The 27564-nt window shown below is 26.8% G+C and overlaps 2 protein-coding genes across 2 annotated transcripts; both read right to left on the bottom strand.

Moving 5' to 3' along the window:
- Positions 1-5585, bottom strand: LOC114916731 (CASP-like protein 4D1). Its single transcript, XM_029274137.2, has 3 exons — positions 5148-5585; positions 4167-4302; positions 1-1117 (listed from the first exon to the last, which is right to left on the bottom strand). The coding sequence occupies exons 1-3, from the start codon at positions 5294-5296 to the stop codon at positions 881-883; spliced, it is 522 nt and encodes a 173-aa protein (XP_029129970.1). The 5' UTR covers positions 5297-5585; the 3' UTR covers positions 1-880.
- Positions 5586-14723: 9138 nt separating this feature from the next.
- Positions 14724-15902, bottom strand: LOC109794335 (CASP-like protein 4D1). Its single transcript, XM_020353787.3, has 3 exons — positions 15706-15902; positions 15351-15486; positions 14724-15196 (listed from the first exon to the last, which is right to left on the bottom strand). The coding sequence occupies exons 1-3, from the start codon at positions 15852-15854 to the stop codon at positions 14945-14947; spliced, it is 537 nt and encodes a 178-aa protein (XP_020209376.2). The 5' UTR covers positions 15855-15902; the 3' UTR covers positions 14724-14944.
- Positions 15903-27564: the final 11662 nt, after the last annotated feature.

Below are 27564 nucleotides of genomic sequence, written 5' to 3' on the forward strand. Positions count from 1 at the left end.
ATAGTGCATCTCTCAACTCTCTCACCATAATGTAAGTTTGCTTCTACGTGGGATAATTGCATACATAGTGAACTTGTTGTGTAATATATATATATTATGTGTTACTATATTTTTATGTCAATTAAAATCAAAGTGCCCCGACCGAATCCATATTTGAAAAAATAGGAAACGGTATCATTTAAAAAAAAATTAATTAGATACTTTATAACCAATATTTTGAGAAAAAAATTATAAAATTGCTAGTTTTATTTAATTCTTTCATTCTTGGTGAGCTAATCGTATGTTCTTGAATTATTGAAGTAAAACAATTATTTAATTTGAGAATTAATAATTTTAATTACTTATGTTATTAAAAAAATTCTTTAACATTTTTTTGCATTTAGAAATAAATTTATAAAAAGTTTATTCGAACAAAACTGTAGTTTTCTTTTCATCAAAAAACTAAATTCTGTTGGTTTGTTGTTGCAATCAATTATTTTGTGGTGCATTGCAAGAGATTATTGAAAGTATACCCTTTGTTTTCCAAAATAAAAATCGTGAAAATATCAGTATTTCAGTTAATTTCATGATATATTTATAAATAAGAATCTAACAAATTAAACGCCACGGTATAATTATTCAGCCACAGTCGGAAAATATAAATTAAAAAGAACAACAACTAAAATATGTAATTCATGGTTAATTTTATATATTTTTTTCATCCTTCTTTATACTTTTTGCAGCGTAAATAAATAAGATGGCGACCACCAAAATTTGAGTTGGTCTCAATGCAAATGCATGCAATGTGCAATCGAAGACAAATTATACATGTTTCTAACATAGCACAAAATAAATAAATAAATAAGGAAGTGAAGACCCAAAATTCATGAAGCATTAACAATTAGTAGTAGCTGTGTTGTTTTTTGGTTCGGTTATTGGAAGAAATGAATGAAACTAGAGCCATGGAGAGGAATGAGACCAAAAGAAAAGCAGTTGCAACGAAGCCTCGAATTAAAATCTTGCCATAGGTGGACCTAAAGCCATATTCATCTTTAACTCTCTCCTCGATGAACTTTTTTAATTCCACAGACAATGCAAAACCAGCACCAATGCCTATCCCCAGAACCATACTAGTTACCTGCAATTTCATTTTTCACATAGATATGTATTAATTAAATTTTAAAAGGCTATCAAATTTTAATAAAAAATGGGACCCTGCTATGTTATGTAGTTTTCAATTGGAGAAAATTTTAGAAGACTATTCTCACTTTAATAATTATTTATTTTTAAATGACAAAAATTCAATTTAATAAATGTGAATAAATTTATTTTTTGATTAATAGAAGACTTTTGAATTTTCAAAGTCTTAAAAATTTTAGAAAAAAAAAATGGGTCCTAGCTATATAGTTTTGAGTGAAATTTTTTTTAGAAAACTATTCTACTTAAATAATATATAGATATAGACATAAATATAGATAAATTAATTTTAAATTTGAATTTGAATGTATAATTATATTTAAAAAATTAAAAATAATCATTATTTCACTACTATATGTATTTTTTTTAATGATATTTTCAAGTATTTGTGAAAAATTATTTGATTTCAATTGACGTAAATTCAATTTATTAAAAGCTAATATTTTTCTTTTTACAATTAATAAAAAATATTTGAATTTTAAAAGGCAAAATATTTTAGAAAAGAATGGACCCGAGTTATGTATGAGTGACAAAATATATTTAGAAGACTTTTCTATCTTTAATACTATTTAGGTAACGTGTTATCATTTTGTTTTACCAAAATTTAATGTATTTAAATTTATTAAATAGTGTTAGATATCAAAGAAGTTGTTTTATTTGACTATACATAGGCATGGCAACGGGGATGGCGGGGGCGAGTTTTACGTTCCCCGCCCCGCCCCAGCCTCCGATACCTGCCGGGGGTAAAATCTAGGTCCCCATCCCCGCCCCCGAAGGGATTCGAGTTTCCCCGCCCCGTCCCTGCCCCGTTCCTATTTTTTTTTCTTTTTTCTTTTAAATAAAATATGAACAATTTTAAAAAATAAAAGAAAAGAAAAATAATAAAAAAATTTACATATAAATATTTCTAAATTTGATTTATATATATATATAAATAATTTTTTAATTATATTATTAAGCGGGGCGGGGCAGGGGCAGGGGCGGGTATGGGGGCGGAGCGGGCTGGGTAATAACATCCCCGTCCCCGCCCCCGCCCCCGATTTGATCAATCGGGAAAAATCCGAACCCAAACCCGAACCCAATAAACACGGATTTTCCCCGTCCAAATCGGGGCGGGTTCGGGCGGGTACCCACGAGGGCGGGTTAGATTGTCATGCCTAACTATACATAATATATTTATTTCTTTTGCTCATGTTTAATCATTTCATTTAGACACAAATTTTGGAAGAAAATAAATAAATAAAAATAGTTACTCTATTTAAATATATATAATATATTTATTTTATTAATGAAAATAATTGTTTTTATTTTATTTATATTATACATAATATATAAAATAAATGATACGTATATGTTTGAAAAATAAAATTTTATAAACATTCAACATAATTAATATATTTTAAAATAATAATATAAATCAATATATTACACTAATTATTAATTACAACCCAAATACAAAACTTAAATATAATTCATAAAAAAATATTAAATCATAAAATTGTATTACAGAAATAAATATTATTTAATATATTATTTTTTCACTAATAATAAGATTAATTTTGATGTTAAAAATTTAATATTTATTTTTTAATACATTCAAGCTCTATTAAATAAAAAGTCGTTATAATAAAATAATTTAGTTATTTTTTTTTTTATAATTATAACATTTTTTTAATATGTCTTATATCTTATATGCTTTTAAATTATAATAAGAGCGTTTATTTAATGCAATTTACATTTCAAATACATATGTTAAGAAAAAAAAATTACATTTATTTGATTTCCATATTTTTAATAATAATATATATGTATATAAATTAATACAATGTTAATAAAATGAAACGCCAGTTAGTAATTACATTATATATATATATATATATATAATTTTTTAGTAATATAGTTTTAATTACATGCATGTAATTTAATAGTTATTTTGAGGAAAATTTATTTCATGGAGAACTTAAAGAAAAATTATGCACTTAATAGTAGTGTGAGCAATAAATTTTTTTAGAAAGCTATTCTACCTTTAATAATATATAGATTTATTTTTAATTGATGTAAATTCAATTTAATAAATGCTAATAATTTTTTTTACAATTAATAGAAAATATTTAAATTTTATAAGACTAAAAAGAGATAATTTGTTTTAGAAAAAAATGAGTCTGAACCATATAATTTTGAGAAAAGAAAATCTTAGGAGACTATTCTACTTTTAATAATATATAAATTTATTTTTATTTATTATGAAAAGTTAATAACGTATTATAATTAAGTAATAATTTATCATTGGATGATAATGTATAATTATTTTACTTGTAATATATATATATATATATATATATATATATATATATATATATATATGTATGTATATATATATATATGAGGAGGGTTATAATCATGTATACAAAATTTTATATTAATTCAAAATGATTTGATATTTCATTCTTATAAAATAAAATTTACGTAATATATATATTTCAAAATATATTAAAGTATAAATATTTTGATTACCTTCAAGTTGTTATTTAATTTTAATAAAATTTGATATGAACATATAAAGTGATATGAACTTTTAATCTAATGGTGAAATTTACAAAATTCACATTTAATATAAAGTTATTGAGCGGTGTAATATTTAGTAAAAGTTATACCGGTGTTATTATAACCCTCGTCTATATATATATATTATAACAAAAAAATATGTAACATTATATATTGATTGTGTATTATGATGTACGTATATGAATGCACTAATTGTTCGAAATTTATTAAAGAGTTGACCTCATTTAAAATGTTTTTTTTTAATATTAAGATTTTTTTTTATATCCAAAATTCAAATTCAAAACTTTTATTTAAAGTGATTATGCTTCATCACTCGGATGAACATGTCGTGTTGATTTTTACGGTGCTCCTTGATTTATATTATTGAATCAGTGAGTATATATATAGGCGATAATATAATAAAATAAAATATGAAATGGGCAAACCTTGTCTCCATAGAAGTCAAATTCTGGCAAGAATTCATTGTCTATCAATCTCCTCTCTCGTATTGCATAATAAATGGCAAATGGAAGCTGCACTATGCAATATAAACAAGTAATTGCTGCAATAGCTACCTCCAGGCTGCAGTTTTGACACATATACATGGCACCAATGAAACATAAACATTAAAGTTAATCGAAGCATACCAATAAATCCATCATATAAACAAGAGAAATATACTATCTCCTCCGAATTAAATTCGACCAATTAACATTGAAATCAAACACTTTTATTATTTTGATGAGTCAGATGATATTTCGAAAGTATATTCGAATGCTTAATATTTTCCATAAATAATCACTCCATAACTTTTGGATTAATTATAAGCAGAAAGTCAAGATTAAAGTTTTAATTATGATGATTATTAAAGATTGTCTAAGTTACTGTTTAATATAAAATATTTAATTCAATCTTATAAAATTAATTTATGTATATATCGCATATTAAAATCAACTTATTCGTGTTAACTATGGGAGTGAATTTAACTCGATTGTACAAAATAGATTTATAAATCTCTATTAATATATATTACTTTAAGTCTATTTAAATACAAATTAAAAATATATTTGAAAGCTTTTCAAATAAAAAGAGTTTTTTTTTTTTAAAAAAAAAAAACTTTCAAAACTTATATTCAGTGGATTATTTGACTAATATCTTCCACTTATATTATACATACATTTTTTTTGTTGAAAATATTAGTAATTGGTGTGAAAATATCTAACACGAACTTCTCTCACGTCAAAAACTAAACATTTACGATTCATTTGATAATGATCCTGGATTGTTCAAGAGGTCCAACAATATTAATTAGACAAATTGACTTATAAAATATGAGATATCTCCCACTATATAGATTACTTTGACCTTATAATAACCTGGAAAAGTTCATGTACGAAAAACCCTATAAGCTTGGATGGTGTTTTTACCTGTATGTATTGAAATCTTGATATTTCACCTCTGCACCACTGTCAAATTTGTACTTGTTTGTAACCAGCAAGGCCATAGATGCTGCTGCGGTTGCAAGAGCAACTATCCTTAGCACAAGCATTGAGTTAGCGACACGTTTGGTCACCATTTTTACTTCAAATCAAAGCTCTTTTGCTCCTACCTAGCTGGCTAGTCTCTTATCTGTTCAATTATTGTTACATTCGTGACTACCGAAAAACAAATCCTTTTTATACACAAAACTAATAAAGACGGCTATGTTTGTTTCTCTATCCTCTCTCCTTACCTCCAAATGTTCACATCATTTTAATCTACAAAACCTTGTCTTTTGTATTTGGATGAGTGTTGAAGGCTTGGGGCTATGACAGGTGTTAATACAGCGTTCAATGAATCACCCCTCTCTAAAGAAAAATATAAACATGTCTGTTTAAGCTTAAAAATAGTTTTTCAATACAATTTTGTAACATCCTAATTTTTTTTAAAAAAAAACTATTAAAAGAATATTTTAATTAATTAAATAGATTTTATAAGTATATTATATGCTTTTTAAATAATTATGAGTGTTTTTATTAATTAAAGAAGAGTTTGTGAAATTATTTATATTATTAATTCCTAGAGATATAAATATATTTTATTTACATATGTTGATTATATATTATGGTTTTGATTAATTTAGAGGTTTTATAAATAAGAATGTTTTTAGATAAGCAAAATAAAGATTTTAAAATTATTTTTTAAGAGATATTATCTTATATATTTATCTATAAGAGTTTTAATTTAATTAATTGAGATTATTTTAATGATGAGAGTTATTAATAAAAAGAATATTTTTTAGTTTAATTATTAAAAATAATTGTTTGAATTTCAAGAGATGAATAATTGACGAAGGATTAATGAGCTTTTATCCGGATTATACGAGGGTTAAGGTTTAGTGTTCCTTATTTATGATTAGTAGTCTAGGGTTGCATCTCATGATTAACATGCATTCTTGTACCATATGATGAGAGAGTGAAACAACATTGAGAGAGAACATAAGCAAAACATGAGAAAGAAGAGAGAAAATTGATTGTCCAATTCTCATATCCATCAAATAGCAATTTTTAAATTGTAACTAGAAATTTGTTCATAGTTAGATCAAACTGATTTTTGGACAGTGGGTTCATAGGATGTTATTTGTTGTTTTCAATGGTTGGATCATACAAAAGATGTTTGAAGTGGGAGAAAAACATTTCACATGCACTAAAAGATCTACTTTTGGGGGATTTCATCTTCTTGCTTCTCATTGAGGAGGGAGAACTAAAGGCAGTCAAATTAACGAGTTCAAAGATCTAGACCCGACGTTTGATAATTCATTGAGGTAAGGGAGAAGTGAAAACCTCTCCCCAAGTGTGGGTTATCTGTGGAATAGTGGGATTGACCCCAATCTCGTTGTCTATGTTTGAGTGCATGAGGGATTAAGCCCAAAATTGAATGTAATTGTACAATGAATCTGTGTCATTCCTTTACTTTCTAACTGTGATACAATTGTGATATTGTCTCTGTTATAAATCAATAATATTTTGTGAGTTCCCTAGTATTCTAGATGTGTTAATAGATTATAATTGAATTTATGATCCCTAGAATTATCTACAGTTGTGAATTTGTGAGTGTATGTGGGTTCTTGGGAGAACCCTAAGGACTAATACAAAACAAATTATGCATAGGGAACCCTTAGAATAGAACGAGTTAATTAGACTATAGATGTCCTTTATTTAACATGAATTCATGTAAGTTGTGAGATTTAATATGAGTGATTCACAATTATGTAGAATAGGATTTTATTGATATTGAACCAAGCACCACAATGGGGTCGCTGGACACAAAGACAATAGAGTGCTCTCTGTGACGGTTACGCTGAGAGCAGGGTGGTGCATGTCAGGCATGAAAGCCACAAAATTCTTGCAACATTGTTGACATCGAGCACGAGAGCTTCAAGGGCTCCTTGTTTTTAATTCGTCGGGCGTAGGACAGACCATGTCAGGCATGATTCGGTTAGAGGCTTTTAGACTCGATCTTGTCGAACACAAGGGAACCCATGGCATTACCCTATGCCTAAAATTGAGATGCTTAAAATTGCTTAGGGAATATGAATAACTTTAATAGGCAAACCTTATGGCCTAATTGAGTATGATAAGTCTATTAGGTGTATTTGAGAATGTTATGTGCAACTTTGATGAGTTAACATATGTGTTTGAACTAAAGTGAGATGTGACCCATGTCAGAAAACTATGATAAACCATGTGAATGTTTGGGTGAATAACCTAGTAGGGATGTGACTAGTGTGATGTAGAATTGAATATATTTGAAATTTGATCATGCATAGAGTTTTTATGATATGCATCATGAACATTATGTGCTTTTGTGATGGGTACAATGTAAAATATGCTGTTAGGAAAAGTTTCTCTTGAGTAAAAGCTTAGAAATTCATGACCTTGGAGACAATTAGGTTTAGGAGCCTTAGTCTCTCTTGCTTGTGTGCATGGAGTGAAACTTGCATTACAAAATTGTCCTGATGGCCACTAGTGTATTTTCTTTTAGTGTTCAGTGTTGTGATGGCTTGACTAGGCACATCCTCCTAGGCTACTCATGCCTTCGAACCATGATAAAGTAATTTTACTGACACCACATGCATATAGTTTTAGAAGATTCTTGTTCATTTCATGATCATAACATACTCATTACTTTGAATTATGAATTGAATGGATGTTGAGATGTGTGGGCACAAGCCTTGTTATATCATGTACTGTATAGTATGCTTTGACTATTGAGAATGATGAATGTGATTAATGATATTTTGTTGTAGTTTTACATGTATAATTATTGTTATGTATGTGTATAACTACTCGACCATTTCTTACACCGATAGCTAAAGTGAGATGTTTCTCTTTTCCATTTTCTTTGGTGTTTTGTTTTGTTAGTGTTAAGTCAAAAGATGATCTTAGATCACTCAAGATTTGAAATTTTAATGTTAACAAATGAAATGCTTTTGCAAGAAAAAATGTCCTCGATAATGTTTATCAAACAAAATGTAAGATGCATATCGTCTATAAGACGATGAGAATCAGACGAAGCATACAATATGTTTCATATACATTAAATTAATGTTCATTATTATTATTGATCCTAACAACAAAATTTATTTGAATGTTATATTCCTTAACAAATCAAACTAGAAAGTCATCTTGGAACCCACAAATCTATTAAAAAGAACAAGGTCATGCTTTCCATCATAACCAAGGACGAAGATCCCTAAAATCATGGAGAAAAGAAGATAAAGACATTGTTGTTGCTACTCTGCACTAAAAATGTTTCTACAAGCTTCATTCTGTATGGAAAGATGATAAGTAACTTCTTTAATTAGATAGGAGGTACCATTTGGTAAAATACATTTAATGCTTACATTAAATGAGTCAACAGTTACCTCCTATTACAAAGAAAGATGTTAAAGATAAACAAAAAAAACTTATGAGCTTGACCCAAAATGTTACAATAGTCATCTTCTCCAAAGGTACTATATAAGAAGATTGGAAGCTAAAAAAAAAGCTACACATGTACAACGATATATACAAAGAAACGCACTCTGTAAAATATACTTGTGTATAAACTTCATTATTTCTTGTAAAAAAGCTTAGTGAACTATATTGGTTGTATAACGTCTAAGCAAGACAAAAATAATATCTTTGTAACCTTTATAACCATTATTATAAGATTAAGTCTAAAAAGACTTGTTTGAAAAAGAATACTTAGTTTTTAGGCCTAGAGAGGCTTGTTGTAAATAGAATACTAAGGGTTGAGTCAAAAGTGACTTGTTGAAAGAATGTTTGTATCTTTGTTGAAAGATAATGTTATTATTTCACTACAAAAATATGCAATTTTTGGATACGCATTATTCAACTCTCCTTCTAATGTTTATTTTTTCTCCACAATTGGGTTTATGTAAGTGAATTTGTTAATGTTGGAGGAATAGTTAAGTCTTCTTCTGGGAATACTTTGTAGAATGTGTCTTATAGTAGTAGTTAGGAAACTGTTTCTTCTAATATTTGCATTAAAAATTTATACTTATTAGTTGAAATTTCTTTAGGACCAAGTTTTAATCTCTTGTAATTGTTTTTAGATTTAGTTTGTTTAATGTTGAGTTTCATATAATGTGTTATTTTTACCTTGAATTATAGTTTATTAAGAAAATTAGTATTATATTTATTTGATTTTTATACATGTGTGGTAAAAGATCTCACAACTTTTATTTTAGAACCAATTATCTTTAGAATGAGAAAAATTGAAGAACACTTTTTTTTATAAAAGAAACACAAATATTGTATGTATATTTTGCAATATATATATATATATATATATATATATATATATATATATATATATATATGTATATCACGTATATAAAAAAAGGAAAGAATTAGAAATTCATGAGACAAAAAAATGATGTTACATAAATAGTTATATGGATATCATTTTTTTTTTGTTATTTTATTATTATTTATTTTCTATATCACTTTTTTATTTCGTCATGTTTAAATCGAACAAGATTGTAGTGTGAACCACAAAGCTTTCTTTCTTAGTATTTAACTCAATCTCGGAGTCATTGATAAATTAAGTTGGAATAATTCCGCAATAGTTATTTTTACCATAGGATGGTTTAACTGTTTTTTTTTTTTTTCGTTAAAACATATTTTTTCATAACATTCAATTCCATTAAAAAAAAAAAAAAAAGTTGATTAGTCCTAATATACAATTGTGTTGGATATATAGGACCTCTTTGTGTAAACTTATTTTTTTAACTCATCAAAATTATAATGACAATATCAGGTTCGAATCTAAAATCTTGTATCTACATCCCAATCCTTCTTGTTTGCTTAAACTTTTTTTTCCTTATAAATGTGTCTTTTTAAATAAATAAGCACTTTTTAATTTTTTGATGTGTTTGTTTAAATTTTTTTATATAAATAAACAACTTTCTATTAAAAAAAAAAAAAACTCATATCTGTTTTTTTTTTAATATATTTTTTTAAATAACACTTACTTAGAACACTTTTTTTAAGTTTAAACAAATAAACTCATATTTAAAAATAGAAAGATTTTGTTAGCTACGGTGATCATATCTAATTCAGGTAAAATTGTCTTCTTAAAAATACAATTAATTAAAAGTGTTCTTTTCCTTAAAAAATTATGAAGAAATTGGAAGCATATTCTTCTTGGGAAAGCTTAGAGATATTCTATTCGTTTGTCTGATCCTAAATTAAGTTTCGATACTTGCTTCTACATAAATCTAAATTTTGCGAGCTGTGCTGGTCCAAAGTGCCCTTAATTTGGATTTGTCTATCATAGGACTCTGCTAAAGAATTTGATATTGACAATGGCTAAGATTTACACCTTAAGTTATCCACAAATCACAATGCTACGTCATGCTTTCAGAAACAAACAAAAAATAATTTTCTATTAATTAATAGAGGCAGCATAGTAAAATCTATTGATCGATGCTCAACTGTGGCCCAATAAATTGATGAAACAAGTGCCAGATGGCAATGGATTGAATGTAATTAACAAACCTCTTTTCTGCCAGCTCTATGGGGGAACACATTTCAGTCAACACGTGAGAGATATTGTGAATCACAAAAGCGTAGTGATGATAATTAGAAATTACATCTTTCATAAAATTAGTGTTAAATAAACTTAAATTTTTTTATTGAAAAAATATATCTGCATGTTTAGAAAAGGAGAAACATGCATGGTGTTTTCTTTTAATAAAAGAATTGATCAATAACGATATATGCTTCAAAGACCAGGATTCTGCAAAAAAATAATAATAATAATAATAATAATAATAATATGACCAGTTATAGAAAAAATAAGGAAGAAGCTAGCTAAATGGAAAAATAGGATCATCTTATGGTGAGAAGAATCTGTTTGGTAAATTTTGTGTTGTCTACGCTACCATTGTATTTCCTTTCATTTTTCAAGAAGCGTGTGTTTGGATGAGGAATTTATATAGGGTAATTTATTTATTTGAAAATTTTCAAATTTCTTGAGGTGAAATGCTTTGTTTGGATGAGGAATTTACCAAAGAATTTGAAATCCAAGCATTTGTGAAATTCTTTAAAATAGTAGAATTTCAAATTCTCCCAAAAATGGGAGAATTTGAAATTCCTCATATTTGTTTTTTTTATTTCACTTATATATTTTATCTTATCTCTTTATTCTTTTAATTATTGGATATTCAAAAATATTTTTAAAATTATTAAATATTATCTTATATTAATTTTTAAAATTATTAAATATTATCTAATATTAATTTTTTAAACTATTAAATATTTAAAAATGAATTAATATTTATTTTTATAAAATTTAATTTAAAAATCTCAACATATAAATATATTTTTAAAATCAATTTTATTATGATGGAATCAAATTATCATATTCAACCTAACAATTTAAAATTTAAGAAATTTGAATTGACTCATCCAAACAAAATATTTTAAGAATGATAGAAATTGAAATCAAAGTAATTCAAATACCAAAAATTTAAAATTCCTTGAATTTGTAAAATTCCTCATCTAAACACATGGTGTGTTTGTATGAGGAATTTTACAAATTCAAGAAATTTTAAATTCTTGGTATTTGAATTACTTTGATTTCAATTTCTATCATTCTTAAAATATTTTGTTTGGATGAGTCAATTCAAATTTCTCAAATTTTAAATTGTTAGGTTCGATATGATAATTTGATTCTACTAAGGTAAATTTGATTTTAAAAATATATTTATATGTTGAGATTTTTAAATTAAATTTTATAAAAATAAATATTAACTAATTTTTAAATATTTAATAATTTTAAAAATATTTTTAAATATTCAATAATTAAAAACATGAAGAGATAAAAGATAAGATAAAATATATAAGTGAAATAAGAAGAAAAAAATCATGAGAAATTTCAAATTCTTACTTTTTTGGGAGAATTTGAAATTTTACTATTTTAAAGAATTTCACAAATGCATGAATTTTAAATTCCTTATAAATTTTCCATCCAAACAAGATATTAAGCAATTTAACTATAAGGAATATAAATTTGCCAGAGGATGAGATCAGATGCAAATTCTGTAATGCTCAGGAAGAAACGGCAGTGCACATATTCTTCTCTTGTAGGGTGTCTGATATACTATGGAAATTGGAAGGAGTGTTGTAATTGGGCGAATATTTCCATAGTTTTATCCAAATATCGGACAAGGTCTCGTCAAATATTTAGGTGTAATGGAGGATGGTGTAGAGTGCGATTTGGAACATTTGGAGGTACAAGAATGAATATAGATTTTGAGGTCGTGGGGTCGACTTCCAAAAGCTAAAACAGGATTTGGTGCATGATCTTGGCTAAAAGAAATTCAAGTTTTGGGTACAACTTTCAACAATGAACTGATGTGTTTACTGTATTAACAACCATATTATATTGTTTAATATGTTATCACAACAATGGCATATAGGTGGCTATGATGGTATATAAACACATAATTTGGATGTTTCTCTTTCTCCATGGTGGTTTGGCAATTCTTTAAGAAGTGTGAAATAGATTCAGATTCTCAAACTTTAAAACATGAAAGTTATTATAATTTAATGTATTTAAACCATTAAATTCATAAAAATAAATCAGATTATGACATGTGTTTAATATATATTTTGACTTAAATGTACACGTATCACAATTTAATTTATTTTTACAAATCTAATAATTTAAATGCACTAAATTACCATAACTTTCCTTTCATAAAGTCAAAAAATCTATTTCCGTGTGAAATTCGTGAAATACTAAGAACACAATAGATACATCTTTTACATGTTGGGGTATGGAAGTTTTTTTATTAAGTATAAATGAGAGTTTTTTTTTTATCAACTAACAAAAGAAGACAATATATGACAATATATATTAAGAAAAGCACTAAAGATGTACAGTTATGTACATGGATATTTTTCGTTACCAAAATATTGGCGAGCTTAACAAAAATTGCTCAAAATAAAAGTCTATATTGTCACAAAATTTAAATGAAAGAAAATATATGGCAACTATTTGCAACTTTAATGGATAGAAGGCAAGGAATAGGATTAGAACACCAATTATTTATCGAGAAGAAAATTCCAGAATACTTTCCTTTGATTCAATTCCAAGATCTTAATTGCACCATCTCCAACATATGACTTATGTGGTCATTTTTTCCTTTAAATACGATGTGGTTTCTCCAACTCCAAATGCTCCACACAGAAATAAACCAAATGGCATCGCAAACCGTTTCACAATGCTTAAAGATCCTTATACCAGTATGTCCTCAAAAATGAAGTCTCGCATCAGATTGTAACACACTTTCAAATCCTAACCAAGCATACAGTTTCTACCACAATGAGTATGAGCATCTACATTCAAAGAACAAATGTTTTGAAGTCTCCACTCCTTATTTGCATAATGGACACATCAAATCAGAATTTGGATGAATGATTGATCTATTTAGTAAATTATCTTTTAACGGAATCCCATTATGAATAATTTTCCACGCCAAACCCATCATTTTGGTTGGTGCACCAGTCTTCCAAAACCTGTTATAGAATGACTTATCCTGGCATGTGGCATTATCACTAATGGTGAAATAGGCTGATTTTATAGAGGAAGTTCCAGAATTATCCCTATTCCATTTTCATATATCATTCTTATGTCGCTGCATTTTTATATTTGAAATTACTGTGAGCATCATAGAAAGTAACTCCTCTTCCCAAGTAAAGAGACTCCTTCTCCACCTAAATTCTCATCTCCATGTTTCCTCCTCCCATCTCTACCCATATCATAAATATAACACAGTTTTTGTTATGATACACTCTACAACCTATGAAACAAATTTTTCAAAGGAACTAGACCCCCCACTTATGTTTCCAGAACATAATGTTTCTCTCATTCCCTATAACTCAACTAATATTATCCTCAAACCAATCCCTTTCATTGTTTGTCCCGTCCACACAACATTTGAAAATATTAGAGGAGCAAAGGAGAGTAATTAATAACATGTGGGAATGTACTTTGGCCTAAAGGTAGTGTGACTTATTTGGTTCTCAAAGCCACATGGGTGAAGGTTAAGAAACAATGAGTGTTTTCCTTGCTCGGGCCAAAGTTGTAGGACTGATGAACAGATGGTTATTATCTATTTATTATCTTTGGAATTTAAATAGATCATAATCTTACGTAGCGAGTTAGTATATTTTTATGATATGAATATGAATTTTGATATCTCTTGTATCTCTTTAATTTAAATCAATATATTAAATATTTTTATGATTATTTATTAATTTAAATTAATAAAATAAGATATTAATTAATTTTTAAAATTTTTAAAAATTTGAAGATTTAATTTATATATTAAAAAAATTAATTTAATAATTGAATCATTGAAATTTATTATAAAATTTATATTATATATATATATATATATATATATATTAATTTTGTTGTTAGAATGAAAAGTGAGAAACACAAAATACACAATACTCGAAATAATCGATATAATATAATAAATAAAAGGCACTTTTACAGATGATTATTGAATACAAAATGTTGTATGATGTCGAATTTATACTTTAAGACAAATAATGCTTTGAGCTTGGTGAAGACCACAAGTCTACAACCCATAACTAGCTTTATTAGAAGCTGAGTTACCTCAATTGTTTTAACTGATTTGTTGATGAAAAAATGAAATTATTTAACTAAAAACGCCTTTGCTTTGGCTTCGATTAATGGAGGAAATGACTGAAACGATTATCATGGAAAGGCATGCAACAAGGAGAATAGCAGAAGCCACAATTACTCGATCAAAAAACTTGTCATATGCGGACCTTGTAGCGTCATTCTTTGCGGTACCCACAGAGTCAAATATGCCATCGAAGAACATTTTAAATTCCAAAGACACTGCAAACCCAACACCAACTCCTGTAGCTAGAAGCACACAAATCACCTGCAATTTCATACACCTTCATTATTGATTCTTAATTCACATGTATAAATTCATAATTTTCAGATACCATAATTTTTAATTTATGTGTACAAAACTTTTATGAGTTTATATAATGTACAAGATTTGATCATGATTAGCGATAAAATGGTAGGACCTTGTCTCCAAAGAAGTCAAAGTCTGGCAAGGATCCATTGCGTATCAACCTCTTTTGATGTACAGCATAGTATATGGCAAATGGTAGCTGCACTATACAATATGCACCACCAATTGCTGCAACCACCAACTCATACCTGCACTTTTCACATAAACATCACACCAATGAGACATATCATCTAATAATTAAGGTCACTTTCACTCACTCATTTTCTCTTGCACAAATTAATTCCTGCACTTTCTCCATAAAATAACATAATATAAAGTCATTAAATACATAAAAAGTCAAAGAATTAATTGATAATTAAATTTAGTAACATAATCATCAATGCTAGATTGGTGGCTCAACATCTTACCAGTATGAATTGAAATCTCGAAAACTGAGCTTTGTTCCATCATCAAATTTGACCTTGTAAGTAACTAGTAAGGTCACAGTTACTACTGAGGCTGCAAGAGCAACAATCCTCAGAAAAAGCATTGAGTTGGCCACAGCTTTGGTAACCATGTTTACTTCTTTGCCTCCAACCCTATTCTTACATTCTTGTGTTTCAACAGAAACCCCTTTTATATGCAAAACTATTAAGGAAGACTCTGTATTCCTTGTCTTTGAATTCCTCGTTAGCTCCAATGGCATTTGTTTTAATCTATAAAAACCGTGTTTTTTTTATTATATACATTTATGACCCTTATTTGGATGTATGTTGGAGCTAAGAGCAATGCCAATACATAGTTCAATTAATCACCCTTTTGCACAAATAAAATCTTACAGTTTGTCTCTTTAAAAACATATATGTCGAAGATTATGATACTGCTTTTTTTTGTTTCTTCTAAAATTAATATTTTTAGCATGAAAAAAGCACTAACACACATTTTAATAATGTTTTTTTTTTCACTTTTATTATAAAGAAAACTTAATATAAGTTTTATAAATAAATTCAAGTATAGTTTAAATTGAAAAAGGTAGTTTTTCTTTGGAAAAATCACAGAATTTAGATCTTCTTTTCGGAAAAGCCGAGAGATTAGTAGTAGAAACATTCTTTCCGTTTGTCTGATCCCAAATTTATTCTCCCTTTATCGGCTATTATAAAAATAAATAATAATAATAGTTTAAAAAAATGATTTTACGTACATTAAAAAAGTAATTTTCTTTACTATTCGCATAATATTTTTTTAAAAATTATCTTCGTTATAAATCTCATAAAAAAGTATTATTATAAATGAAAGGTCATGACAAAAGTAGTTTAAATTTATTTATATTTAAAAATAAAAAAATGTTTTTTTTCTTACAATAAATAGAGGTGGTACACATTACTTTCCTCTAGTTAAGTTATAATATTGAGATCCGCATCAATGTTATAATATCAACAAAATATATAGATAAAAAATAATTTTTATATACATGTTAATTTTATAGAAATGGGTTAGATTTTAAATTTATTTTCTTAAAATAATATAAAAACTTTTCTTAATAATTGTTGTTGGAGTTTATTAAAATACAATCAAAATCTCATATTGTTAAACTATGAGTAACAACACGAATTTATAAACATAAATATCTCAATTAATAAGAAGTCTTTTAAGAGTTTAAACCATTACCAATGATATGAAAATGAGATATATTGATAAAGATAAATTTTGTTCTTCTAAACTATTTTATAGAATTAAGTTTGATACAAATCTCATATGAACCGAAGATTTTTGCAGAGATTTTGAAACTGACAATGGCTTAGGTTTGGAGTCTAAATTGTTGACGATGGCCGGCTTCACGCGGCAATTAATTATTAGAATCTGTTTATTAGTTGTTCTTCTTCAACTAATCAAGTAATTAATCTTCACACATAAAGTGCAATGCAATCCTAACACGCGATCATAAGTTCGCAGCCCAAATTTAATATCGTTTTTTGTTTCTTCTAAACGATTTGAATTTTTGTTCTTTGAACACACTGAAGTCTTGAACACCAGTGATTATAGTAAATTTGGGGTCCAAGGCCCAAAGGACAAATAGAGGGATTGCTTCTAGAATATCCGCTTAAAAATATCATCATTGGGCTTTAACTGGACTAAAGCCTAGAGGGCCACGAGCCCATGAAACATGGGCCACCAGAAAACTTATGAATTCAGCAACCTAACACAAAACAACCATTATATCATGCTTATTGAAATGGAAAATCACAAAAAATAAGTGCAAATGCAACACAATTGCGAGCCAAAATAGATAAAGAATTTCATAACCCCAAAACTCCTCTGTAGGTCTTTATCCCATTTTTAAGAGGCCATTCAAGATAAGCTCCTGAGTAAAATATAATATTTCTTGTTGGCATTTAATTTAGAGATATAAACATTGATATCCGAGCCAAGATATATATATTGGAGAGCTGGACCAATTTTAATGATAGATATTCCTTTTTTCTTTTTCTTTCAAAAAGTATATATGTTGATGATCATAAACAAATTATTAAGAGGACAACTTGTTAGATGAATAAATGGACTAATTCGATCTCAAGTTAAAGTGCTTTATATGAAAGCTATTTCGCTTAACCTAAATGTCATTCTAGAATATGCATTGCCAATATATCACAACAACTTCTTGTATTTCATTGAGTTAGTTATATTACTTTCTATGTAAGCATTGGATAACTAGTATTTGAGATGACCCAATTCCAAGCATTGTGTCATCCACTAACTTGTATATATCTATTAACTATTTTAAGCAACATTCAAGAGCATTTTAGTTTCCTTCTTTGTATATGGCTACAGCCACAACAAACTGAATTTGGATATATATGATAATCTCTGCAAAAATGTTTCAGCAAGAGGCAGAAACCTAAAAAAGAAATCCGCAACATTTTTAACCTATCCGAGTTATATACTGTTTTATTTTATTTATCTTCCAAAATATAAAAGCACCTTGCGCAATGCATAGAATGTTCTTTTGTAATTTTGAAAAACAATAAAACTATTTTTGTTAATGTTTTTTTACTTAAAAATAAAACAAATTATATTTTATAGTTAAGGCAAAAATACATGGATAAAATTCAGTTAAAATGTTTTTATATATTTCAATCGATGAATCTGAGTTATTTATAATGTTTATGCAAGTGCTGATTGAGCTTAGAAGCCAGCTCTAATCCTGAATCGATGCAATCAAATCTCACTCTTTCTGTACCAAAGAGATACTACTTATGGCCGTTAAAAAATTTGAAAGAAAAACTACTTTACTATGAATGAAACATCAAAATGTCGTTTTTTTTTTCATAGTAAGACGTATAAAGTTTACATATTATATGAAAAAATTAGAGATTATATATTTTCTCAAATAATGCTTGAATTTGATCACTGAAAATGTAAAACTACTCATGATCATTGCATTATAAATTGTAATAGTTGACAAGATTGTTAACTTTTGTTATAATTATTTTAAAGATCACACCTAAAGTGTTTTCTAATTAGATAATGATGGGATAAAATCTTTATTAAACTCTTAATACCAAGTGCACATTTATACAAAACAGGTTACTTATAATTACCTCATAAATGTGACAAAATCAAAATATATATAGATACAACCCATTAAGCTATAATGAAAATTTAGATAATTTAATTTGCATGAAATTTTAAGCTCAACCCTCATTACTTATAATTATACACGTCAGAATATTTTTTGATTAATCACATGTCAGAATATAGATGTAGAAAAAATTACTAAGATGTGTACATATATTAATAGAAGTGTGCAGGGGCAATATTATTATCTTACATAATTCTGCATTTTGTTTGTAAATATATTCAGAAAGATTTTGTTTGAGAGCTTGTGTATTTATATTTCTTAATTTAATATACACTATACCCTAAATGACTTGGCAGAATAATGAACGATGATGATAGTTCCTGCGTATTTATCTCCAAAGATAGATTGGACCAAGACAGGGGAGTGCCATCTTATATATTTTACTGTATACTCAAAACTAAGGCTACAATGCATAATTAATTTGAACATAGTTTTTCTTTTATAAAAGTATGGGACTTTTTTGATCTTTCGGATTTGATGCTTTGACTTTTGGACTAGCACAAGCAAACTGCTCTTTTTGGATTTAAAGATAGGTATCCCCCACTCACATGGTTTGTTTCATGAGTTATCACTATTCAACTTGCTAGAGAAAAATTCTCATTGAGGGTTGTGGATCAAAAGAGATGCCTAAAAATTAAGAGGGGCCCCAACACCCAATTTGATTATTAGGGTTTGTTGGCTAAACTTTTTATTTTCTCATACATTAGACAACTTTACCATATATCTAAAAATCCCACACCTAAAACATATTTACTCATAGCACAACAAATTCATGGAACCTTTAGATCCTTCCTTGCAAAGCATATGTCAATTCATGGAATGGCTTTTGTGTTGTAAATAACACCTTGGTTATCTTTATTCTTTCCAATTGTGTGTGACATGTTACCACTTATAACTTCTTTTTGGTTACTTTTTGTTTGTTTTACTTTCCCAAAATGCTTTGAGACCCAAGAAAGCATGGAAAATTCCATGCACTAGGGTTGCCATGTCATGATATTCATGCAAAGCTACTCCCATTTGTTGATGCACTCATGGGTGATCATAAGCCCATACTTTTAGGGCTTTTGTCTTTCATGTGAAATGATCCAGCCACCATCATCATGGTTGAAGGTGATGGAGAGGCACATGGAAACTAAAAGGTCATCTTCCCACAAAAGAGTACACATTACAACCAAAAAGAAAAAGAGAAAAGGGATGAAAAAAATTAAAATAAATTAAAAAAAAAAAAAAAAAGCTAAAACAGCCCACGCTCCTCTGTCCTACTAGATAATGCTCCTCCTCAACTCTCTCATTCAACATCTTATTTATTTCTCCTCGTTGGGAAGAATAAAGGAATCAAACACTGCCATGTCCCTGAGTTGGGTGTATCGATATGTGTTATAGAGACACTTAGATAGTGAAATCTAGGGAGAGAAAACATAATGAACTAGAGTGAGATTATTAATGTAAGGGTATAAAAGAATCACGTAGACCAAAACCAACCATAGTGTACGAAAAATCCAAGTAGAGCCTTACTTTTTTAACACAAGTGACAAATTAATATTTCCAAGGAATTCACTGGAATTCTAGCTATAGCGATGTGTATATATATATGTCTCTTTCTATTTGACATTTCTCCATTAGAGAGGAGAAATCATTCCTATGAGTTTTCTAATTACATCCCCCTTCGTGTTCGACTAGTTATTTTCATCATTGTATTCTTAAACACTGTCCCTCATTATTGTTGGCTGGCACAAAGATGCATCATTTTTTATAATTTGCTACCAATGGTTTTTCAAGATAAAAAGTTGAATCATGTGCTCATCACAGTTGCTTCGTCCCACCATTATTCTTAAATAGTAAATACCCCCACAAATAAAAGGAAGACAAGAATATTACCCAAGTTCCATTTTAACGAATATTTTTTGCATTCTTATTTTGGGTTTCGTTGCAATTGGCACCACTAGCATTTAATTTCTTTAATACTAATTATCTACTTACATTTATTAAATATTATTATAAATTAAGTTAATAAATTATTATAATATTTTTTAAAAATATTATTATAAATAGAATAATATTTTTTATCTTAAAATTATTTTTTCTAATTAATTTTTAAAATTAAAGTCTCATATCAAATAAAATAATGACATATAAATATTATATATAACCAAAGAGTGAAACTTAAAATAAATAAAATTTGATATTTGATCTAAATTTTGTAATGACAAAAGATGTCTTCAACATTAAAAGACTTGTAAACAATAATTATATAAAGTATAAGAAGAAATATTATTTATATTAAAACTAATTCTTATAAAGCTAGCTTACAAAAGTTTAATATTATTAAAATCTTACAAAAATATCACTTTGGTAAATCAATTTTTAAAATATTATCATTAATATATAAAAATGTTGGTAAAAGTTTTTAATAATATATAGACTTTATCTTATAAATGATAAAATGTCATAAAAATATATTAAGAATATATTTATTCATAATTTAAAAAATATTTTTCTAATATTACTAAAAACGCGTTTTGTTGCTAGAGAACTTTGCCAAAATTCATCAATTGTATGTTGGAAGTCAAGGTGAGTCTATTGAAAATTAATATTGTTTATCTTAAGTGATCATAATTCTCCAAACCATCACATGTTAGAATATTATCCAAATTATTTTTTTCCCTACCATCCTCAACATAGATGTATTAAAAGGTTAACTATTTTATCAAAATAAATATTTTTCATAAACATTATGAGAGTATTTTAAAAATTTTATTTTTCTTAGAATATAGAACATAAAAATTTCATTTACTAAAAAATATTATATATATTATAATTAAATTCTTCCAATAATTATATTCAACCTTTATATATATATATATATATATATATATATATATATATATATATATATAAGAGGAGGTATAACTCCTTCTTATTAGATCAACTCATATAAAAGTAAAATTATACTTCTAGTCATGACTTTATGATTAAGATAAAAATTAAACTCTGAATCTTATTAAGAAGTTTACATATCAAACTACTTAAATTATCGAATTTTAATTTCATTATTATCTAATAATGAAAACTAAATTATTGAAATAAATAATCTGAATTCATACATTAATTAACAGTATGATCCATTATATTAACATTTGAGATATTGGTAATGCATACCAATTAAAAAATACTATTATGCACGAATTTAAATAGAATAAAATTACAAGGTAATTTTTTTTTATTCTCATCTAATCATAAATTATTATTTACTATTATTTATGGTAAAGTTATTAATTAATTTTGCATATTATTTTAATTTGAAATTTATTCTGAATATTTTTTTAATTTATTAATCTTTATACTAACTCTGAATGAATACTAAACTCATTATATATTATACTATTAAAATAGTCTTGAATAAATTATATTTTTATCTTTTTTATTAATTCATAATTTTAATTTCTTTATTTTAAAATAAAAATATTAAATTTTCATACATATTCTTAAATATACTGAATTTTAGTTCTCCAATCAAATTAATATTTATTAATTGTTAAATTTTAATATTTACTTATATTTAAATGATGTGACATTTAGTAATATATTATTTAAAGATATAAAAAAAATCATGTAAATATTTTTTAATAAAATAAAAATTAATTACTCATTAAAATATATACTAATTTTTTTTGTATTTTTTATTTTTTATATGTCATTTCACTAAATATTATGTTAAATTATTAAATAACGTCAAATTTAAAAATTCAATAATATTAAATTAACGTCAGAACAAAAATTTTATATTTTTAAAAATAAGAGATTAAATATCTCTATTTTAAAATAAAATGATTAAAAAAATTATATATTATCTAAAACTTCCATTAATTAAACCAATAATCATGTAATGTTTATACTGATGGCTAGTTTAATTTTCGTGAGAGAAAGTATAACACATACACATAGGTTAATTCAACACTAAACTGTTAATATATGATAATTATTGTTCTAATGATAGCTGTGCAGGTCGTATGAATGTAGAGAGAGAGAGAAAAGGAAGTGCCTTAATTATTTTTTTTTTTCTCTCTTTTACGTTGACTGGAAACATGAGATAAAAAATATTCAGAAGCACTAATGACAAAATAAGTGTTTACTATTATAATAGACAGAGTATAAAAAAAATATTAATTTATGCTTTTGGTAGTTAAGGCAAATATTTAACTATGATTATCTTAATTAATTATGATTATATTCTTCGTGAATATTACCTTCTGTCACTGTCACACTTCCTTGAAAAGAAATTTATCATTATTTTATGCCTACGTAATTAGACGTCGATGGACTAATTAAACCCCTTTAGCTATAGAGTGGATCAATCAGTTGCATGTGCATTGATAATTAATTGTTAAATCAAGTGTTCAACGAGAAGAACAGTGTATTCAACAAAAAAGTTTCTGCTCCCTTTATATACAAATGAAAATGCCCTATCAGCCACAATCACAATGTAAAAAAATTTGATGAGGTGATAGTGTAGCTAATTATCTTACTCTCATATATTGTTATGATGATTTATTTAATAAAAAATATATTTAATGATTGTGTGTTAAAATTTTTTTAATTAATAATAATATTATGAACGAAATTGATCTCTAATCTGATAAACCTAATAAATGGAGAATACTCTCAGACCGGGCGAAAAATCAGAAGCAGGAATTGATCATTATTAAGACATCGACAAGAACTAAATGGCCATGTAGCCAACATCTCACACCCACTTCACCACCTTGTGATGGGGTTTATGATACGATGATGAACAATATATGTTTGTCTTGAGCAAAGAGATGAAAAGATCCAAGATCATTGTGTGGAATTCAAAGAAGTCTCATATATTTGTCCATATATTTCAAACAATTAAATGAAACAAAAAAAGGGGATAGCAGTGTGGTGATTATCATGAAACCTGGAAACATGAGAAGACAAGTGGCTTCAAATCAGGACATCCTCACAGGAAGAAACAATGATATAATACACAGAGCAGAGTTATAATAATTAATGGGAAAAAACTATTAGAGGCCCCCTCCTCCCATTGAGACAGACAATTTAAGAATATATATAATACATTGAAAAGATCTCACCCCCACTCATATTCATTGTGAACCCCACCACACTCTTATTTCTACCCATTCATTTTCTCGCCATTATGATAATTTCAATCCACTGATAATGACCGGTCAAAACTTGATTGATCACCTAAAGAAAGAATACATATACATGCAATCAAAAGGTAAAATCTAAAGAAATTTCATCATGCAACTATATCTCCTCTTTTTTTTCTTCTTTCTCATGGAGGTCATTAGTCTCTTCATCTATCAATTTTTTCCTTGATAATATGCCATAACAAAACAATTATGATACATTAATTAATGATTCTTTTATAACCTGAAATGGTGACTTGCGTCGTAAACAAAGTTCTTCAGAGTCAAACAGCTGTTCCCTACACAGAGTATGTATATAGGCCCCCCCTTTTTCTCCATTTCAATTTAACTATATACGAAAGGTGTATGCATATATTTATGTTCACCTATCTAACTTTATTTTTCCCTGTTTAATTTTCTGCCATGTTTCAAAAAAAAATTGAATATCAAGAAATTTCTAGAAAAATTATATATTTTTGTGTAACAAATGAAAATTTCCATCAATAGTTGAAGACTAATTTCTTTTAAAATTTAGAGATTATTGAAGAGAGATTTATCTCTCTTAACAAAATATTTTGTATACACACAATTAGAAAATCCATCTTCAATGTACTTAAAAAAACTCATCTATTTATTAATTGAGCCTACTTTATTGATAAGAAAAAAAATTTATATATAAGGGCTGTATTTTATCCTTTTTGCCTTTTTTTTATTATATATAAAAGGGCTCACTTATATTAAGGGTAATCAAGCAAGTAAAAGAAATCTTTAATGCTGTTATTACATATCTTGTATTCCTGTATGGTGCCCATAGATTTATTTTCGGTCAACAATGTTGCCCATGGATATGAACATGGAGTAATTGCATGCAGTGAGAATTTATATTTGTCTTGGTCTGGAAATTTGAATATTTGGGCCAGGTGAAAATAAGATATTCTAGATTGCGGTAGTCCAGATTATATATTATTAGCAGATGCTTTGTTTCTTTGTAATCTCACGTCAATTTCATAATAGTGTTAATATCCACTTGATTAGATAGTGGACTGTTATGCCTTGGGAAACTAGATTATACCAAGTTGATTCATTCTTTGGGATTCTTTATGATTAGACCATATTGTCTTTCTCATTCAAAAGTAGTAGTATAGCTAGATACCTAATGCCCTAATTCTTCTAATTACTTCAAAACAAATTCTTCAATATTCATGATGATGTCTTTTCCAATTATTTCAGTGACCAAACTCGTCACCAATATTGCTGTGGAAAGAATCATGCATTGTCTACCAATTTCATCAAATTATTTTATTTGTTTTATTCTCACGACATTCAGCTGCATAGCTATGCTCAACTATCAAGTCATAAGTGTATATTCTATCCAAATAATATATTCATTGTCAAGATTAATAAAAAGAAGATGTGGGCAACATCGATCCTATAATTATCTATACACATAATAATAAAGGTGATATTCTTATTTGGTTTTTACTTTTTTAAAGATATATTTACCTTTTCACTATTATAAATTACTTTTTTTTATTTTATTTTCTAATTTTAATCGGTCTCATTTTTTTAAAATATATATATTTACACTTTCACTACTATAATGTATTACTATTTTTAATCTTTTACATCTTTCTCATTTGGTCAAATACTAGGTAATTTTCTTCCATGTATACTATAAATAATATACATAAATTTAGATGCCAAATACCAAAAAAAAAACAAAAAAAGAAGCAATATTGTCATTATCAATTTGTGGATCCTTCCCACAGTCACTACTCGTATAAACATGCATGGAAAATTAAAGGGAGAAAAACTATTTTCTTTTTCATATATACATTTCAAAAAGAAGTTTTTCTTTTTATCTTTTTCTTGGTACAATTTTATTTTCATAAACAAATGATCTAAAATTGAATCATAATTAATATGCTTAAAATATAAAATACTTAATATATAATTTCGAACAATGTTTTTAAAACTGGTTGATGGTTTAACTGATTAAAGAACTAATTTAAGGTCAATTAGACTTGTATTAGCGTTGAGTTGACATTAATAAAATAATAATAATGTATATTAAAAAATAATATTATAAATTTATAATACTAAAAAAGTAAAAAAATCAAGTTTTAATATTTAAGTTTATAACAAAATTTAACTCAAACATGCCAAAATATTTAAGCTTAGGATTAAACAATAAACATTTACAGTTAATAATGATAATAAACTTATATTTAGAATCGAAAAAAGAATGACACATACCTTTCAGTTGATTTTTTTTATAAAAAAAAAAAAAAGTTGTATTAAGAAGTCCTTATTGACCCAGTGTGAATACGATTTTTGTTGATTTTTTACCTATCATTTTCTTAATATTCTTATTGATTCATCTTCAAGTTAGTTATATGACTTATTTGAACTGGGTCACTAGAGCGATTCAGCATTTTTTTTTTCATTTTAATCAACCAATTAATATTTGATGCGGTTTTCAAAACTCTGATTACAAGAGCACCTCTAAATTAGGGCATGTTTAAAGATTTAAGTGTTTATGGTAATTCACATAAATCACTTACCAAGAAGTTCTCATATTAGAAATTTAAATTCCACGTCTGTAAAGTTAATAATAATTTTAAAAAAATTAATTAGTATTATTTATACTAATAAAATATTTATACTTTTTATAATTCATCACTTGAAAATTTTATTGTTAAGCATTATGGTCTTAGTGATGAGTGATTTTCAAGAAGATTTTTCAAAAAACATGAGTAAAAATAAAACACACTAAGAAGTCTTGAGTTTGTTTGTAGCGATAATTGTTGATCATAAAGGAAATCAAGCATCTTGAAAAGGACTATTCATAGAGGGTTCAAACTAATGAAAAGTTCTTATCAATGAGGAATAAAGTTAAATATCACCATTTGAATCGTGGAGTGCAACTATTGAGATGTCAGATGTGAAGGGCATTGAAAATGCTATTATAGTAGATTCTTTCTTTTGGTGTGGTTCAAGGCCAAACCAAGCAAAAACTAGTAGAGTGTAGCAACTTAGACACACCAAATGAGAATGACCATAGGTTATAAGGCGTGAGACAATAAGTTGAGAATGTTTTGAAAAGAATTTAGCACTACCTATACCAATAATTCATCTACTTTGTGTAACTCATCATTTAAGAACTTCAGAATTAAGTATGTTTGACTTGAAACAATTTAGGAATATTCACTACTGGAAATTAACTATTTAACGTTGTCAATTCTACATCGATTTAGGTAAAATCGATGTAGAAATCAAATGTGATGACATTTTTGTAAATAAGTATATAATATAAAGCATATTTACATCGATTATGGCTGGAACCGATATAAATATTGAGTATTTTATATTGTTTTTAGTGAGACCGATGTAGTATTGAATACGCGGTGGTAATTTTGTAAATAATTATAAATAGATCTAATATTATACATATATAATCATTATGTACATTA

Source organism: Cajanus cajan, chromosome 1 (genome assembly GCF_000230855.2).
Source record: "Cajanus cajan strain Asha chromosome 1, NIPB_CcT2T_4, whole genome shotgun sequence".
In the NCBI taxonomy this organism is placed as follows: domain Eukaryota; kingdom Viridiplantae; phylum Streptophyta; class Magnoliopsida; order Fabales; family Fabaceae; genus Cajanus; species Cajanus cajan.